The 21,697-nt window shown below is 32.9% G+C and overlaps 1 protein-coding gene across 1 annotated transcript in view; it reads right to left on the minus strand.

Moving 5' to 3' along the window:
- LOC106116567 (bromodomain-containing protein DDB_G0280777) overlaps window positions 1-20,094 on the minus strand; it is a 31,154-nt gene extending 11,060 nt beyond the window's left edge. Inside the window, 1 exon segment of the mRNA NM_001312712.1 lies at window positions 19,965-20,094. Within this exon segment, the coding sequence (NP_001299641.1) occupies window positions 19,965-19,986 (22 nt within the window). The 5' untranslated portion in view covers window positions 19,987-20,094.
- Between the last annotated feature and the right edge of the window lie 1,603 nt (window positions 20,095-21,697).

Consider the following 21,697-nt stretch of genomic DNA (forward strand, 5'->3'; position numbering starts at 1 on the left):
AGAGGATGCACAGAAAGAAATATTTCTATATAAGAAGGGAAAGAGCGACTAAATCAGCCCTTCGGGACGCACACTCAATGAAACGCGGAATTGCTTCCACTTGACGCCTGTCTTCTGTGTGGTCGTGGTATTTCACCGGGCGAGCCGGGCCAATTCGTGCGAAGATGTTAAAGCGGTCTCTACCACTGCTTATTTTATTGCTTATTCAGCCAGGTATATAGTGAAAGAGTTTTTCAAATCAGTTTAGCAGTTACGAAGCATATTCAAATAAACAAACAAATTATTGCTTTAATATTTCTATAGATGAAATTTCTTTGTTAATTTTAAGTCCAGTAGATTGCCTATGTGTGATGGATGCGTTTGTAAGATCGGATGTAAAAAATAGCTTTCCGAGCGAACGCATCGCAGCGCACTGTCGCTTCTAGGGCTGCCACAAGCCGATCCTTACTAATATTATAAGTGCGAATGTTTATATAATATTTACGGATGTTATAAGAAGGTATCTTCAGAACAGCTTAACGGATCTCGATGTAATCTGACATGTTGAACATAGTCTGGAAGAACACAGAGGCTACTAATTATGTTTTTTTTTTAATTCTGCGCTGTTACATTAAAGAAAACTAATAATATTTATATTATCATTTCATTTGAGAACTCTGAAAATATACCATACTCTGTATTTCATAAAGTCAAACAGAACTATCTTTGATAGCCTGGTTCTTTTTTTAAAAATAAAAATTTGGCTGTACCAACCTTAACGTCAACCTAACTGAAAGTCGAAAGTGATTGCGTGTGCATTCGCGTTCCTAAGCAACAGTAAAAGTAAACTTCCTAACGTGTACAATACGTTGTTGCGGTGGTCACGCGAAGATGTGGAATCCGGACCACTGTGTCACTGTCTACAGGTCAAGTTTTCGGGTCGATACGATGATTCGATGAAAGTGATAGTTATTTTTTTTTATTTAATTTATGGTTGCTAACATTAACAAGTAAGAGTAAACGCTTTGTGATTTTATTAGTCTCTTTATGATGAAATTAAATTGTCGAAGACCGCGATAATTTTCTCTCTTATGGAGTTCGCCCGTTGAAGTTGTGCAATCGCACGAGGCTTTGAGATATAGCGCCATAGGTCCGAATTCCATAGCCTAGTTTAAATATGTTCATCCCTCCACCCCTAACGACAGGCTGCATCAGAGGTAATACTAATCCGTACAACTCTATCTAAGAAGAAATTTAAATATATGTGTGAAGCCAGCCAACCAGCACTGGGCCAATGTGGTTGACTATGGCCTAATCACCCTTAACTTAGGGTAGGCTTCGAGGCCCTCGGTGGGGACGTATAGTGAGCTAATGACGAAGACATCATATTTTTTTTTAGTAAACTGATTAGTCACTGTTTGCCTTGAGGCATAAACAGTTTCACCGGGCTTGAGGTGGCCGAGCGCAGATGGCGCTTAGCCTGAACCACGTTTAAGAGTAACAAGACTCGAGGCCCTCAGGAGCCGATCTTCCTCTACTTTTATAACATACGATTTCATTTTTTATGAACGTAACAGATAAAAAATCGTAACGACAAGAAAAAAAACTTTATTTTTCGCTTTAAAATTAAGCTTGACATTAAAAATATAAGCATTACGATAATTAAAAAGATCTTAACTAAATTGGCTTACAGAGAAAAGAATCATATTTCATATACAATCTAGTAAATAGATACATTCTCGTTTCGGCAACAAAACAACTACAATAAAGAAAACCAATTAATTATACTTTCTCGTATGTTATCTCGAGAAAAGATAAAAAAACAAACCAAAAGGAAAGGTAAACGAGAATAACAATAAAGAATATTAAACTAACAAATATCATATGTCTTTGAAATAATTATTTATACTACAATTAATGCAATTTTTAACAATAAAATCTTTGATATAAAATAAAATATTAAAAAACGAATAATTTACTAAAATATATTATTAAAAGGAGTCCCTGTAGGCGAGGTCCCGAAGATACTGGTAGCGTTCCCCCTTTGGACAGCTAAACTAATTCTTTGACCGAGGTAGCTGCCAGCTCTTCGGTGTGATGTCGATTAATTTTTTGAATATGTTCTTAAAAAGTCTTAAAGCGCTAGGACCCCACGGACCAAGGGTCTCGACGCCGAATGGGTCAAAATGATATTCGAAGCCTAGACCCCTGTATCATATACATATGTTATGTACTAGCTGTAACTCGCGACACCGTCCTCGCGAAATTAAAAAAAAAATATTAGCCTATGTGTTCTTCCAGACTTTGCTCTACATCAGTGATTCCCAAACTTATTTTGTCTACTGCCCACTTTGAGAATAAATATTTTTTAGCGCCCCCATATTTTCTTCTATAACTTCAAATTAAATTAATTAATTATTGTGACCTATATATGTATATTAACGGAGAATTCTAAACGAAACTTTTAATATAACCCGCAACTTGAGACCTGCAGCGCCCACAAAGGGGCGTTATCACCCACTTTGGGAAAGACTGCTCTACATCTATGCCAAATTTCACCGTGATCCGTTTAGCTTTGCTAGAGATACCTTGTAATAAACATCTATCCATAAATATTAAGTTTTTTTTTTATTTCCGCGCGGACAGAGTTGCTTGCGACAACTAGTTTTAAATGTAGCCAAGAATTTATTAACTGTCCATTCTGGCAAGAACTTAATTATTTATTAAAATCTATGTTTTATTTTATCTTATTAATCTGTGAAATACAAAATCGCAAAGAATTCGTTTGATACAAAATTCCAGTTCTACGATTCTCAGTATATCCGTCAGAAATGCAATTGCCTGACGGATTACTGCCGAGTATGCACGAATTCCAATCTCGTATAAATGCATTGCATAGTTTGGAAACTAAAGATTCAATACTTAGAACTTGTAAATTTAGTTCAAATACTGTATAATAAGTAACGAAAAATTCTTGTCTACAATTAAACTTTTTACAATATATAAAAACTCCTTAGAATGAAATCATAAGTTTGTAAATCTTACTAATATTATAAATGCGAATGTTTACATGTATGGATGTTTGTTTGAAGGTATCTACGGAATGGCTCAACGGATCTCGCTGTAATTAGGTATAGATGTAGAACATAGTCTGGAAGAACACATAAGATACTAATTTAGATTTTTTTTTAATACCGCGCGGACGCAGTCGCGGGTGACAGCTAGTTAGAAATAAATATTATTATCGTAAAATTAGCTCAATTTTAACGAATATAAATAGTCCTGAAAATAGCAGTTAACACTATTAACATTAATTATTATTATGAAATAACTAGCTATCGCCCACGACTCCGTACGAGCAGGATTAAACAACTTAATTAGTAGTATGTGTTCTTCCACACTATGTTCTACATCTATACCAAATTTCATCAAGATCCGATGAGCCGTTTAGGAGATACCTTTTAACAAACATCCATGTATCCATCCAAACATTCGCATTTATAATATTAGTAAGATTAAATAAAGTTATTCCAAAGTAGATATAAGTGGATATTTGCATTAATTGCAGGTAAAAAATGATTAATTTTATTTAAAATTAAACATAAAATAATCTTATTTTTATAAAAATATTTTACAAAATTTTACTACAGACAATGAACTATACTAAAACAAAGGTTATTACATTTTATTTCAGAAGCAAATTCCTTCAAAGCCTCGATCAATCAATCAAGATCAGTGCATAGCTTAATCTGATTCACAAAAAAGATAACGATAAATACATTCTTTTAGTGTAAAAACAATATTATTAATATACTTTGTTAAGTTGTCTGTTCTAGAAAGGTTTAAGCTTTGATAGAGTTAGCTTTTATGTTTGTTCTCTTCTATTTGAGTAAATAGATGAAATATATATAATGTAAATAATAATAATAATAGTATGCAATTTATCATTGTTTTCTTTCGACATTATCACGAAAAGTTATCGACCATAAACTGACTTTATACATAGAGATTTTTGTTGTTTATTCCTTTAACTAGGATTTATTTAGAAGCTATTTCATCGCGACACCGTACGCGGGAAATAAAAAAAAATAGTAGTCTATGTTTTTTTAAAGATTAATTTCTACATCTATGCCAAATTTGAACGAAATCCTTTAAGCCGTTGTGGAGATATCTTCTAACAAACATCATTCCATCTACACGTTCATGTCACCCCTTAGTTAGGCTCCGAGCCCCTCGGTGGGGATGTATAGGGTCCTGATGATATACAACGTAAAAAGTATACGTATTGTTGTTTGTCTATCTTGTTTCTAATGGAAACAATATTGTTTTTAAATAGTCACATAATACTCAGTAGGTGAAATAGTTTCGAAATTGCGGTCATTAACTGTGCCGTATTCGTATAATTTATTTAGACGTTTCCACTTTACGTAATATGTATTTGATTAACCTACCATATTGGCCTTAACGGATATATAACTAGGTAACATATCATTTAAGTCGAAAAAGTTGGAAAATTAAATAAGATTCGAGAATCATCGCAAGTAACGCCAAATATGCACTTAAATCTGAAGACGTCTTTTCCACTAGCGCGACTAATCGCTCGTCTCTGCTAAAGCGTCTTAAGTAGCGTACGACTGATGTTAGAAAATCATAAAGTTATATTACTAATATTATAAATGCGAATGGATGGATGGATGTTTGTTTAAAGTATCTACAGAACGGCTGCATGAATCTCAATGAAATTTGACATAGATGTAGAACGTAGTCTGGAAGGACACATAGGCTACTAATTAGGTTTTATAATTCCTTTCGGACGGCGTTGCAGACTACAGGTAGTTGCTCATAAAAATAGTAACTAGCAGCGCCGGAAGTCGCGCGACAGGTCGCGCTAGTGGAGACAGTTTTAAATTGATAGCATAATAAAAATGGTCAATATTTACTACTAACTACTATTTTAGTTACACACTAAATATACGAGTAGACTACTAACCCGTGTAGAAAAACATGACACTCCGATAAATTTCACGAACTCTTCTCTAAGTATTTTCCACTTCGCATTATATTAGAATTTACAAGCCCACTGTTTTATCTTGAATACCTCAACGCATCTGCGGTTACTCTGGTATTGCATATGTCCATAGACGTCGATGAACACCTCGGTGTTCTCTCTGCTCGTTTGCCCTCTTCTCTTATAAAAAAAAACAATGTAATGACGTCATCAAACAGAGCCGTATTATTGTAACAATACAAAAGTATTGATTCAAATCAGTACTAATCCCTTTCGTTAATAATGATAGTTATATTTAATTAATACTTAATCGGATTATAGGGAATTGCGTTTCCCGAACGATATTATCGAGTGCGGCCAGGCCGTAATTAGTAATGGAACATCAGTAATTACTTATCCAATCTTAATTAAGAGAATTTGATTAAATAATGGATTTTATTTTTAATTATAGATACTTTATTTATTATTGAATTAGTTAACTCTATATTAATTATTAAGTGACTAATTAATTAATCTACCAAAATAATACTATAAACTATGTGTAATACTAAAACTAAACCAAACTAAATAATATAAAAAATCGACCCCAAATCGCTGCGGTCGCACGAGGGTTCCCAAGAGGCGGCATTTCCCCGTTTTATTTTTAATTATTTCGTAATATAATTATTCAAATTTTATTACATGTAAATGTAGGCTTTATTTTGTCATGTTTATATAACATTGATTTCAAGAAGCTATATTAAAAATCAATGTTTTAATGTTATTTATTATTTTTAATCGGTTAAGACCTCTTTACTTGACGTAAGACGAGAATAAGTGCCATGTATCGAGTAAGAGATTGATTCGAAAAGCTGACCCCATCATATGTGGGATCCCAGCTAGGCAGAGACACAGAGAGAGTCTTTCCCTTCCCACCCCTTTTTAGAAGGAATTTGAAGGATGGATTTAATGGGAGAGGGGTCGCATAAGAATTGCAAATATTGTCTTTCTGTGTGTCCTCTCCTCCGTCGACTGGTAGGCAACGCATCTGCAATTGTGGATGGCGATAGACAGCAGTCGCTTCGCTAGTTCGGCGAATTCAGGTGGTAGCCTTTCAATATAAAATACTAAGTATATATCGTTATAAATCTTAACTAACTTAATAAAATACGGTACGTTAAGTTAGTAGGTCATTTAATAAATATTAATTATAACATATTTCTAATTCATATTTATTTAAATAGAAATCAAACGGTTACTTTGACCGAAGGATTTTACGTAATGCGTCAAATAACATTTCCATTTGTATAAATTGACCGGATATTAAACTTCAAAGATAATATGGTTGATTCAGTGAACGTCAGTTCACAGGATATTGCTTATACGTGGCCTAGAAGTTGTTACAGCTACGATCAAAGGTTGTCTTAATGAGATTTCAACATCGAAAGCTATTCAAAGATAGAAAAAAACCAAAAGATAATCGTACGCTAATTGTTTTTCTCTTTGTAATTAATCAGATACTTATCTGCTATACCTATTAAATTGATTAACCGTAAGTTTCTGAGATCAGAATCTCCGTTTAAAAGATAATTTTGTCAAAGATAATGACATGGTTTATACAGATATTAGCTATTCGCCCGCGACTGCGTCCGTGCAAACTAAAAAACCAAATTAGTAGCCTATGTGTTCTTCCAGACTATGTTCCACATATTAGCATCATCTCAGTTAGATCCTTTCTGGAGAAAACTTCAAACATACATCTATCTATCTAAACATTCGCATTTATAATATTAGTATGATATTAAGTTTATAGTCTTAGAGACTGACTATAAAGTTTTTGGTTTAATGAAGCATTTTTTTCAATCTTATTCGGGCTGAAAGTCCTAGCTCATAGTAGAAAAAATCGAATTACAATTGTTAACACACTTTTTACACTTACATATTGCAAACAGCTTTCATCGAATGGTATTTAAACTTCTTAGTCAAAATGAATTAAAAGAAAATAACGCAAGAATCATAGTAAGATTTTATTTTGACGAATATCTAAGAACTGGTCTACGGTGACGTTTAATTTTATTATATAGGAATGTTTATGTTAACCATTAACTTTCCACTAGATGTGTCTCTGTTATATAAACAGTTGTTCTGTATCACATCTAGTGACGGCCAACACTTTCATTGTCACAATCACGGTTTGCAATCTATTGTCGAGTCACTGGTAATGATCGTTTATTTTTGCCGCATAATGATGTGTTAACCAAATTCCCGTTTTCTTTTATTTATCGGACCCATGTGACGAAAGAAGTTACATCTCACGAAAAAGGTTACATCTCACGAAAATAGTTACATCTTACGAAAAAGGTTACATCTCACAAAAAATGTTATATCTCACGAAAAAAGTTACATCTCTTGAATAAAGTTACATCTCGCGAAAAAGGTTACATCTCACGAAAAGAGTTACATCTCATATCGTAGGTTTCTAAGAACAAAATCCAGGTTAAAAAAATCTTAAATTTATACTTTTGTGGGTTTTACTATAATAACATCGGGAGCTCAAACAGCTTAATCATATTGTTATCTCGGTTTTGTCATAATGACAGGGATGGTGATATGTTTTAGAGATTATGGTCTCAGAAATCAACGGTTAAGGAATTGTGTAATTTCATAAGACATGTAACTCTTTTCGTCCGACTGGTTATATCTTTTGAAACTATTAGTTGACTTATGTTAAGACACTTGGGAATCGAACCTAAGCATTACAGTATAATACTTAGCTACTGATATATAGCGGATTTATTATAATAATAAAACTTTTAACATAAACAAAGTTACCTAACAATAGTAAATCTTGTGTGTTATGGCAATAAAAGAGGTTTTCTTTAATAATAATGTTATAATGTTATATACATATATATATTTAGGAAGGTATATATGTACCTTCTTACATTCGACAGATTGACCGTTAGTTTCTGAGACTAATATCTCTGTAAGAAACATATCGTCATCTCTGTTATGTGTGACAAAACAGAGAAAACAGTATATTTTAAGCGGGTGATTTTGCTTTCAGAAACCCACGGTAATATAGAATCGATCTTAATAATCTCACACACTTATAAGTTTAAATTTAAATTCAAAGTTTTTACAGGATGTAATTTAGTTATAATAAAAAATATTTTTTATATTAAAAGTTCTGTTCAAAATCTACGTAATTAAAACGTTAAAATGAAAATACTGGTAATAAGACATAGTTAAATAAAAAAAGAATTAAAGTAAGATTTAAAAAGTTAGCACGTGACACGGGGGTTATTATGTACACGCACGAAACTATGCGACAATTATATCATCCGTGCGGCGACAAATCGTTTCTTTTTTTGAAAAAAGTGAAAGTTGATTATGCAGGAATTTGCCCTTATTATAAGTTAATGTGAAAACATGCCTATTACGTGTTTAAAAGAAATTATAAAAAAATTACGCAACCACTTTGTTAACTATATAAACTAGGTCTGTACCTAAATCGTGTTGATATCAAATAAAATATTTTGTTGGTTTTTCATTTGAAAAATACTTTTGTTTTGATCAACAATATTCTTATGTTTCCAGACCGCATTTATTTGCAATTATCTAGTAAAAAAAAAACAGAGCGTCGGTGGCTCATGGGTCAAGCACTTGACTTGCAATCTGCGGTTCCTGGGTTCGAATCCCGCCATGTACCAATGTGTTTTTCGGTTTCCGATTTACATATGTACATTTATCCGACGTACTTACGATGAAGGAAAACATCGTGATGCAACCTGCACATCTGAGAAGAAATTCAAAGATATGTGTGAAGACAACCATCCCGCACTTGACCAGCGTGGTTGACTATGGCCTAATCAAGCTTAACTTAGGGTAGGCGCCGAGCCCCTCAGTTGGGACGTATAGTGAGCTGATGATGATAAAAAAACGTAATGTAAAAACATCGTTCTGATTTATAAGAGACTAGCCTGCGACTCTGTCCGTGCGGAATTAAAAAAACTTAATAAGTAGCCAACTTTCATTAATATCCTTTGATTTGTTCTGCAGATACCTTCTCTTCAAACATGTAATCCATCTATCATCCATCCAAACATTCGCATTTATAATATTTACTGTGAGTTTCTAAGTTCAAATTCTATGTTTCATATCTATGAAATCTATATTGAATACAGATATTTTGGTATCAGAAACCGACTATAAGTACGATAGATGGATCAAAATAAGATATCCTCTCCCTTTTGACCTTGACATATACAAAGAACAGGTGCATCATTTATTTTTATCCATTATTGTATTTATTTACGTAACAGATATGTTGTTAGTAAAAGGTCAAATAAGATTCATCCATACAATACCAAACATAACATTACAGATTGACTACTAGCTTTTGCCTGCAACTTTTAACAGTGGTAGAGCCCGCTTTAACATCTTCGCACGACTTTGCCCGGCTCGCCCGGTGAAATACCACGACCATACAGAAGACAGGCGTCAAGTGGAAGCAATTCCGCGTTTCGTCTGATGAGTGTGCGTCCCGAAGGCCTAATTTAGTCCTCTATCCCTTCCCACCCTTTTTTTATAAGGAAAAGATGGAAAGTGGAAGTGGACTCCCCGGATGAGAGGATGCATGGAAAGGGAAAACATTTTTTCTTTCTGTGCATCCTCTCCTCGGTCGATTAAAGGTAGGCAACGCATATGCAATTGCATATGTCTATGGACAACGGTCACTTCGCTATTTCAGCGATTTCAGGTGGCCGCTCGCTCGTTTGCCACATTATGATAATAAAACGTCGACGCAAAATTAAAAAAAAACTAGCCTACTAGGCTATTTGTAGACATTATCGTATGCCTTTCAACCTGCTAACAACCATACATCTAAATTTTCGCATTTATAATATTGGTAATCCTCACCGGTGTAACATAGTGAACAAGCATAAAAAAAATTATATGACTTTTTGAAAAAAAAAATCCTATAAGGGTTCCGTTTTTTACCCTTGAGGTACGGAACCCTAAAACAGAACTAAATTCATACGAAGTTGGCTAAGTATATCTTAAAATATTAACATCATGTTTTGGTTCAAGAATTATTTATTAAAGCAGGATGCTATGACCTGCATAAAAAGGGTCATCTTAATAATTCAAGCACTTACCAAGGTTTAACCTTTTTTGCTATGTTTTCATATAAAATTATTTTCTATCGTACCAGAGATGAGAAATATAAACCCTTATTGTGGCAAGATTTCTTTTTTGAAGAAAAGCAAAAAACAAAGTTAAAAAAAAATTAAGTTAAAAATGTTTTATAGAGATCGTATATTTTTATAAAGTTATATGTATTTTTTAAGTTTTTGACTTTACATTTTTAATTAAAAAAAAAACTGTTACATTTTTTTATGTTTGAGTGTAACATAAAAAAACATATACAGTTAAACCGGGTAAGCGAGAAACCTCTATTAGCGAGAGTCATTGCCCGGTCACGCAGGACTCCCGTAAGCGAGAAACTCGGGTTCTATAGACACAAGCAAGAAAAATTTAAAGGCCGGCAACGCATCTACAGTTCCCCTGGTGTTGCAGATGTCCATGGGTGTCGTTGATCACCTCGGTGTTCACGCCGCTCGTTTGCCCCCTTCTCTTATAAAAAAAAATCGCTGTATGGACTCTCGCTTAACCAAGTTCAACTGTATGTAAATAAAAAGATTAAATCTTATCAAAGATAAAAAGTATGTGAATATAACTTTTTATGAAACACGTTTTTTGTTTCAAATATTAAATTGTAGAAACGATATTATCATGTTGTGTATGATTTTATATGTCACTTCACATATCTAGCCTTTGACTATACAGAAACGGACTAGGCAAAATCTGTAGTTGTATTAATAAAAATCATATGAGTATACCATTCTGATGTTTCGTGTTTATCAATGCATTCTGACCCAAAAAATTATTACTTTCAGAAGCACACAAGCAAGTTGAGAACTTTAGTTCGGTATTATTTAACAGTGGGTAATTCAGACGCTTGATTAGTCCAGTCTCTTAAAAGTCATAGTCTAGCTCTTGGCACAGCCGTATTTTTGTTCTATAGTCTTTTGATGTAAATATCTTCATTTATTCGCGCAACGTTTCGAGATACAGAAAAGTTTACGAGAAAGCTAAGTCGTAATGCTTTCAATTTTGGTATGAATTATTGTGAAAAAAGTTAAATAACTTTTAAAAATGTAGTATACAAAAAGTATTTTTATTTTAATCTATAAAGCTACTGCTTATATAGGGGTAATAAAAACTATTTCAATACAAGTCGTGGCCGACTCCGTCTGTACGAATAAAAAAAATAAAACTTAATAAGTCGCTTATGTGTTCTTCCAGGATATGTTCTAGTACGCCAAATTTCAGCAAAATTCATACAGGCGTTCTGAATATACTTTCAAACAAAGATCAATCCATTGTAAAGTTTAATTTTCTTTCTAAAATTAAATATTACTTTTTTAATATTCTGCTTAAGTTGTGTTATATTTTTAACGTAAAAAATTATGTGAAACTTTAATTTTACTTATGAAAAGTATTTTCAGTAACGTAGAAACATTTACTTAACTAATTTCATTAAAAATTCATCGAGCATTTTTCCTAAAGGGTCTTTTCTTTATATCCCGGTAAAGAGGGTGAGTCTAATTGATTACGTCCCGTTTCGTTTGTACACAAATTGATTTAATTTATAAACCGCATTAATTCTATGATTGTTCCCGATATGTAAACGTTCATTTTGATATACCATCCGGATTGAGGACTTAACGTGCATATTTGTGAAAAGTTAACAAAGTATTAAAGTTTGTGCCATCATCATCAACCCCATCAGCTCACTATACATCCCCACCGAGGGGATCGAAGCCTACCCTAAGTTAAAGGTGATTAGGCCATAGTCAACCAAGTGCGGGTTGGTTGACTTCATACATATCTTTGAATTTCTTCTCAGATATGTGCAGGTTGCATCACGATGTTTTCCTTCACCGTAAGAACGTGGGATAAATGTACATATGTAAATAAGAAATCGAAAAACACATTGGTATATTGGGATTCGAACCCAGGAGCTGCAGATTACAAATCAAGCTTTGCAAGCTTGACTCTTAAGTCACCGGTGCTCCTATGTCCTACGCTCGAAATTGTAAAATATGGTTACACTAAACCCAATAAATAGGTCACGAGCAGAACAATAAAGTATCATACAATATAATGAAAATTGATAATAATTACATTTGCGGAACAATAAGAACTTGTGAAGTCGCACGCGATTGTGTTCTCTGTCCCACACATTAGCCCACTTAGCCCACTTGTGAAGGTTATAACAGAAATGCATGTGAATTCATTAATGACGCATTTTTTTAATCTTTCATAATGTTTGGCATTTATAATATTTCTCAATAGATTTACTAATATACTTATTTTTTAATAGAATAGAACTGTAGGTAGTCAATCCGTATTGGGCCAGTTAAACACCGCTTACTTATATTACCAAGTTAAGCCTTAATTCGATGGTGTCCAGTGTGACGAACAACTAATTAAAAAAATCTACTGAACTAGTTTAGAGAAAATTACGTAAGTATGACTTTACTAAAAAAAAGTTTTTTTTTGCTATAAAAAAATCGTCGAATTAAGGGTTAATAGCAAACATACTTATGAATACACTCTAATTGCCAATATAAGGGCATAAACACACAGACGATTTGAGAATCTCTTAATTTTTGAAGTCGTTTTAAATTACGTTTTTCTTTTGTCAGCTACTTGCAAATAATATTCTGTCTGACTCAACATTTCAAGTTTTCAACTAATTATATCATGAGAAAAAATCTAAGAAACCATACTGTCATATACAGATGTTTTTAATATTTTGATATTCAATCTGCATTCACAGAAGGTCCGAGAAAATTTTGAAATTGTAGTAATAGAAAGAGAACCGGCTTTTATTTCATAATGTCAATCGAAAAATGTATTTATGTCGAAATTTTGAAATGGAGACGGTTCTTTCTATGTCAAGAGCATTTTCGAAATATAACTTTAAAGATGCATCGAGAAATATCTCTTTAGGATTGCTGTATTTAAATTTAATTACATATTATAAGTATTAACGATATTTTAATTACACGTTTATAAAAAAAAACAATAATTAAGTTAATTAATACTGATTGTATAATATACGATTTTAAAAGTAACATGAAAAAAATCTATCTAACTAGCTGCCGCCCACGACTCTCTCCGCCTGGAACGTACATTATTAGTAGCCTATGTGTTCTTCCAGGTTACATCTACATCTATGCCAAATTTCAGCGAGATCCTTGCAACTGTTTTGGACCATCTAACAAACATCAATCCATCTAATTTTTCGCATTTAAAATATTAGTAACTACATAGTTAAATAATATAGTAAAGCTAATAATAAATTCGCAGAAATGTTATCGTGCGTTATAATTGGTGTTCCGCAAATATTGGGAAATTCAAACATTTCCTAATGTTTGTTTCATGTTTAACAACTTTGTCGAGTGAACTAATTTACTTGAGTATTGAGACCTTGATTTATTTAAGTACTAGCTGTCGCCCGCGACTCCGTGTGGACGAAATTAAAAAAATACATAATTAATAGCTTATGTGTTCATTCGGACTATGTTCTATATGTATGCCAAATTTCATCGCGATCTGTTTAGTCGTATGGAGATACCTTCAAACATTCATCCATCCATCCAAACTTTCGCATTTTAACATTAGTAAGATAATCTTCCTAATTAAATGAATTCTATTGTTTAGACGGATGGATGTATGTTAGAAGATATCTCCAGAACAGCTGTATGGATCTCGATGAAAGGCACAGATGTAGGACACAGTCTGGAAGAACACATAGGGTACTTACTAAGTCATTTTCTTGTTTCCACGCTGACGTAGTCGCGGGAAAAAGCTACTAAAGAATATATATGGGAATATTCATGACGAAGTTCCTGATGGTATGAATTTTATTACCCAACCAATTACATGTCTCGTAAAGGAACATGTTTGTCTTTTAAAATATGGATGAAATCTTTTATTTTTTAATATTATATAATTTTTTAATTTATTTACACCTACCATCTTTATTACACCATCTTTCTAGTCTAAATCTAAAAAATACATGATTATTTTCGTGTCAAAATTTAAAATTGCACAATTTTTTTTTTCGAAAGTACTAATTAACATTTTATCTTCGAAAATCCTTGATGTTTTTACTATTTTGAAATAAATTTTATGTATTATTACGGCACACATCAGCTGTCTTTCCAGTTAGTCACGTCGAACTAACGAGAACTGAGTATTAGCAAAGAGATATAAATTTTAATAATTGTTTTATCCTTATAAGTAACGCGAAAACATCCTGTATAAGAAATAGGATTTTTTTTTTCGATGTTACATACTCCAGCGTTATTAATTGTACAGATATCAGAAATGTCTTACTTTAGTGTAAAATAATAAGCGTATAAATTATGAAATTATTATTTCACAATTGACAAGTCGTAATCAGTAATAGGAAACGCAGTCTTCCTGTCGTAGGTAATACAGGATGTTACATCTTACAACGTACTTAGACCAGTCTAGACAGGAGCTCAATATCTAGCCACGTCTAGGTATTAATTTTAACGGGCCCTAATAGGTTTCTGAACGAAGCGTAATTGTTACTTATGTTACTGACTGGTTTTTATGGAAAATATTTCTATTTTTAATTTAATGAGTGAGGAAACTAAATCTTAGATCATTAGAGCATACAAAGCAAGAAATAGTTATTTAGCTTTCTAATATTATAAACGAAAGTTCAGATGGATGGACGGATGGATGGATGATCTTTGTTAGAAGGCGGCCAGAACAGCTCAATGGATCTCGATAAAATATGGCATGAATGTAGAACATCATGACAGAACACATAAGCTACTAAAGTTTTTAGATGGATGGATAGATGGATGTTAGTTTGAAGATATCTCCACAACGGCTGAACGGATCTCGATGAAATTTAGCATTCATATAGAACATATCTGGAAGAACACATAGAGTGGCAAGCGACAGCTAATGCTGAATAAATGTCGAATCCAATAAGTAGACGAAATAGTAGTTAATATCAGTAGAGTACCAAATTAACAAACCAACAGATATTTCCCAGAGTTTCACCAAGGATATCGTCTCTGTACTAATGAACTCGGCTGACCTTTCCATACTAACATTTACATTACGACGCAAGCTCAAGCACTTTAGCTTTGAGTGCGATTTAATAAACGCAGCGAGAACTAATACAATTATTCTAACAGAGAATGTGTTAATATAATAATTATTTAATATAAGGCTCTAAATAGTTACTTCTACTAAAATTATGAATTCCTAGTATTTAAAGGCTATTTAAGGCCTATTTTAGTATATTCTAGTACTAAATCTATGTTAGGGGCCTTCCTTAGCAACTATTCAGGGTCTCTGAATGAGGCAATATTGTATTCCAAATTTAAATTGTTTATTTTATATGTAAAATTCTCGTGTCACAATATCAGTTACCATACTCCGAAACGGCTTGACCGATTTTTATGAAATTTTATAAGCATATTCAGATCTGAGAATCGGTTACTATCAATTTTTTAAACCCACGCCGACGGATTCACGTGCGACAGCTACTAATGTATAGATATTATATTATTATTATTAATAATATAAAAAAATATTGTTATACTTTATAAACTTTAAGAAGAGTAAATAGAAGTTAAAATATAAAATAATCATCACAAATAGGCTTTAGTGAAGGGTCCTAATCGAGTAAACATTTAAATCGATGTCGCAAGCGGGCGACGATCGCAGCCGAATCGATTACTTAACTCGTAACGGGCAATAAAATCAAAATGTATTCGCTACATTACGTACAATTTTCTGGGTGAGTAGCTTTTATTTTTAGAAAAATACCATTCACAGTTCACAGATTTCAACTAACAAAATAAAAGAATTATTTACTAGGTTTGTTTTATATTTTTTATATATTCTACGAGTTCACGGATATCGATGATAGAGCTTATTAAGAGTTTTCTTTCTTTTGTAGTTTTTTGTTATATTCTTAATGAAACCAAATTTAAGAACAACGTAAGCTTAAAATGTAGACAAAGATAAATATAATTTTGAATATTCTGACGACTATAACTGATGAATTTAAATTTGGTAAATTATGTAATTATTACTAAAATTATTGACTATTGTGAAACTATAATCGCAAGCATAGACAAGCTGATACGAGTTCACAGATAATAAATGTGACCAGAGATAATAACCGCCATTTGAAGGAAACATTGGAGTACTAAAAGATTATTATCTTCAATTGTTTTATAAAGCCTTCACTTTTATTGTTCTTAATGTTGCGGTAAACCGCGAAACGGGTATAGTTTATGCAGAATAAAAAATTATGAATTATGGTTAGTTACTATTGCTTTCGTAGATGCGTGATTATTTACAGCCAGTATCAAAATGTATTATGAATTAATGCAATTTTTCTTTTTTAGGTTTTGGAACATACATGACTGAAAATATTAAAAAGGTTGGTAACCATTTGATAAAATTTTATTTAGTTATTTTTTTCTATAAGCGTCATCAATTGTTATTATTTTTTTATATTAATATGTGTCTCATAGTATTTTAATAATGAATTTATTCTCTATGAAAAAAAAACAGATAGAAAAATGCTTTTTGTAAGCACTTGTTTCACTTACTAATATTTAAAGAGTATATTTTGATGTGCAGATAAATAAAATCAGTCATCATTAGTACTGACGTAAACTGTCGCTAGAGGACTTGGCACTTGACAGCTGTCAGTTTGACGTGACGTCATCGCGCCGGGTCGATGACAGCGCGGCAAAAAGTCCCTTTGTATTCAGCCAGTACGCGCCCGCTTCGTTCATTGTTCCGCAAAATACGCGGAAATTGCCTCTTTCTATTTTCATTCTGACAAAGTTGTCAAAGTATTTTAACGATATTGAACATGAGAAAAAAATTACACAATAAGGGTTTTTTTTAATTTTAAGTATTTAAGTTTTATTACTATACTATGATTATAGATGTAAATATGTGTATGATTTAGTAATTGTTATGCTTATGCAACTTAAGTAATTGCTTATGCATTTTTAAGTTAAATGTATAAGTTCACTAATTTTGTGTCTGCAAATCTTCTAATATTACCACATGTCAATGCGTGTCTATCATATTAAATTGTTTCAACTTTACGCTGATATGCTTTTCTACGCATGTTAGTCAAAAAGTTAAAATACGGATTTTATGTCGTCGAAAAAGAAATACAGTCATTGAAACAACAAGAATAGTAAATAAAGACGTTCCCACGTGGATTACAAGAAATCTCAACCTCTAGAAACATGTCCAATTTTATTCTGCATAAAATCACACTCAAAACCACAATATCACGACAGCAAAGCAATGTGAACATATGCATTCACAAAACATTTGTAAATGAATACGTGAAAATGTCGTTTTCTTTTACTAGAATTAAATGTGACATCAGTATTACGCGAATTTATTATTGAACTTACATTTTGTTCAATCTAACTAATATTATAAATGCGAATGATGGATGTTTGTTTGAAGGTATCTCCAGAACGATTGCATGGATCTCGCTGAAATTTGCCATAGATGTAGAACATGACCTTGGAGAACACATAGGCTAGTTTAAGCTTTTTTTTAAATCCGCGCGGACTAAGCCGTGGGCGACAGTTAGTGCTCTTTAAATATTATTTAGTAAGTGAGTGTTAAGCCGTTTGTGTAAGCTCTTTGTCTATTTTAAATATTCGCATATTTACGTTTATTCCGATTGACAACCAGGCATTCTTTATTGCTTTAACTTAATTTGTACGCAATAAATAAACATAAATAGACAAACAATCATATTCCGTTTAATGTTTTTTATATATAAGGTGGCAAACGAGCGAGCGGCCACCTGAAAGCGCTGTAATAGCAAAGTGACCGTTGCCCATAGACTTTCCCTTTAATCGACGGAGGAGAGGATGCACAGAAAGAAAATATTTTCCCTTTTCATGCATCCGGAAAGTCCACTTCCACTTCCCATCCTTTCCATACAAGAAAAAAGGGTGGAAAGGAAAAGTGGACTAAATAAGGCCTCTAGGACGCACATTCATCAGACGAAACGCGGAATTGCTTCCACTTCACGCCTGTCTTCTGTATGGTCGTGGTATTTCACCGGGCGAGCCGGTACAATACGTGCGAAGATGGTAAAGCGGGCTCTACCATTGTTAAATTGATATTATCTTTTCCGGATTTTAGTTGAAAAAAATCTTTACAGTAACAACAAATTGTAATAACATTGTTTGTAAGACAATAAGATATCGACACGAATGAAATATCGCATGTTATACGTTTCACATGTTTAAATACTTCTTAACAACATGATTATGTAAATCATAAATATGTAAACATCTTGGATGGATATCGACAATGGAAACGGATTACTTTTTTTCTTAAATACTAGCGTTATGATTGAAATATTTGATGTGCGTGTTTTGGTATTTAATAAACACTATAAACAGTATAAACAGTTAAAGCGTCAATAGCCTAATGGTTAAGTGTACGGATTTCCGATCACGAGGTCGGGGGTTCGAATCCCGCCTTTCGACTATTGTCGTAAACCATATCCTAGCACAAGCGAAGAGCTTAGTTGGAATGGTAAAAGAAATATTAGTAAATAGACAAAAAAATCTGGTAATATTAAAAAAAAGTAGTTTTTAAGACATTCATTTGTTATAGCTGTCGCCCGTGATTCCGTCTGCGCGGAATTAAAACTCACTAACTAGCCTATGTGTTCTTCTAGCCTATGTTCTACATCTATGCCAAATATCAGCGAGATCCATATAACCGTTCTCGAGATACCTTTAAACAAACATCCATTCGCATCACATCACATCCATCTAAACATTCGCATTTATTATATATTAGTAAGATTTTTTTCTTTTTAATTAAAAATTTAATGATAGTCTTAGTGGTTATTGAATTACCTACCTTACTAACTATTCACTTTTAGGTATGTAATAAATTTATATTCATTGTATAAGAAACCATAAAATAAAGTCTTCTTGACAAAAATCATACTAGAAATCTTAAGAGCTTATTTTAATTTTTGTCAGCGCAATATAATATAATCAAAACCTACGCTTCCTAGAAATTTTAATAATTACTAGTGGTCGCCGTCAATAATTGTGTTGACTCCGTCCGTGCGAAATTAATATAATAATCAGAAGCCTATGCGTTCTTTCAGACTATGTTCTGTATTTATGCCAAATTTCAGCGAAATCCATGCAACGGTTCTGGAGATGCCGTCTAAAAAATATCCATTCAACTAAATATTCGCATTTATAATATTAATAAGATTGAAAACTCATAATTATTAATAATATTTCGGCATCATAGGAAATGTTGTGTTACATTTTGTAGTAAAGGTAAATAATAATAATAAAAATTCATCTCGGAATTACAATTCATCCGCGATGCATAAACGCAGCGGTGAGATTTCTAAGCATTAAAGAGATAATTTATTGATACCGCAACATGAGAAAACACACACATGCAATTACGATGGTAAAGATAATGTACGCGTGCACAAAGTTAAAGTGGATTTCCACTGTCCAAATATTTTTTGAAAAAAAAACAAAAAGTATTTTTTGTTAACACAAATAATTTATTTTTAAAACAAATAAATATTTGTCAACCTTTAAATATATATTTTTTTTGTTTTCGTTTCGTACAAATAATTATTAATTTCTATGTTCTTTCTAGTTATTATTAAATTAACCATTTTTCTGATTGTTTTTAAAAAATATCAATATTTTTTTTGGTGCGAAATATATATTTTCATTCGAATATTTTCGCGAATCATCTTCAATTATTTTTGTCTTAATTAAAAAAAAATAATATCCGTAAAAAAAATCAACAAACTTACCAAAAAGTAGTACGATCTTCATTTTGTCTTCAAGCAACACCGGCACAGAATTAAAAAAAAAAAATTAGAAATTTGAGATTCGATATTTGAAATTCAAAAGAACGGCGGCGTTCGGTTCGCGTCACCGCCGGGCCGCGTGTGATGTGCATGCGCGCGCGCAGTACCGAATGCCTTGCACGTTCACTTTCTACGTGGTGGGGTTGGAACACGGGGAAGACAAGGGTTTGTTACCATTGTTTCCAGTCCATTTTAATTTCATTAGTAATATCGGGTACGTCACGAAAGGTTGACGTCAGTTCATTGCGCGATTGGCAGTAGAAATTGTCCGATTTAAATTTTCGCGCGGAATTACAAAAAAAATTGAAAACCTATATGTTCTTCGAGACTATGTTCTATATCTATACCAAATTTCATCGAAATCCGTTAAACACTTCTAACAAACATCCATCCATTCATCTATACATCCAAACAATCGCATAATATTAGTAAGCTTAAGTGGCAGTTCTAACAGCGTGTCGAGTTTATTTCTAGAATGTACTATTTTCAAATGTTTGTAGATTTTTCTAATATTATTTTTTTTCTTAATTGAATATTTATCTCTTAATTTAGATATTTATCTCTGAATCACACACATCGCTGCACATCTCATGCGTGTTTGCGTGTCTGTCTGCTAAACTGCATTTTATTTCTATATATCGATTTTTTTAAAGATTCTAACATGATAGAGATTTTTAGAAGATACTGATATCGTGGCATTAGAAATAGTTATTTGATTTATTACTATTGTGACTAGGTAACCCTTTTTTCCAGAGAGAAATGCTTTATGCGTACTCCGCGCCCCGGGGGGTACGTGGTAGTTATGTGGGATTCTCCTCCATATCGAAGGCATACCCACTAAACCTCTCTGTTCCTCCAACGCATCGGGACGGGGCCACGGCCACGCTATCGCTCTCGTCCGCGGCCCCGTGACTAGTCAACCCACTAGGGTTGATGTAATGGTAATGGTTTACACTAGTAAACCATTATAACTAATGAGACGACATCTGTAATAGAAATAGCAAAATCGCGCGATTAGTCGCTTAGTGGAAAAGGAGTTTTAAAAACTTTACTCACTGAAAATGGAATTAGTTATTTAAGAACAAATACTGACTATATTACGAAGGGAATAACAATGAATTGGACGTCGAGTTGTAACCCCAAAAGTCCCCACTGAGGGGCTCGGAGCCTACCCTAAGTTAGGGGTGACTACGCCAGAGTCAACTACGATAGCCAAGTGCATCTTGGTTAATTTCTTCGTAGATATGTGCAGGTTGCATTACGATGTTTTCTTAACCGTAAGAACGTTGATAAATGTACATATGTTAATGGAAAAACACATTGGTATATCAGGATTTGAACCCAGGGGCTGCAGATTACAAATCAAGTGATCCCCTAAGCCACCGACGCTTTACCTATGTATTATATTATTATTATATAGGGTCTTTTATTTATGTAAACCCTACGTTAGGGTGTAACAAATACTTTTGGTTTGCGACCCTGCCGAGATTCCGTGACGCAAGAAGCGAGGTTAAATTCCAAACGATATAATAAGCTATTGTCAAAGTTTATGATTAATTTAGTTACGTCATTATGAATTACGAAAATGGCATAATAGAGGTAACCGAGGTATTTCGTATAAAAATGTTTTTTTTTTCTATATCATGCTGACGTAATATTGGTATGAAAGATGTTTT

This window comes from Papilio xuthus, unplaced genomic scaffold, assembly GCF_000836235.2.
Source record: "Papilio xuthus unplaced genomic scaffold, Pxut_1.1 DF827714.1, whole genome shotgun sequence".
NCBI classification, from domain to species: Eukaryota; Metazoa; Arthropoda; class Insecta; order Lepidoptera; family Papilionidae; genus Papilio; species Papilio xuthus.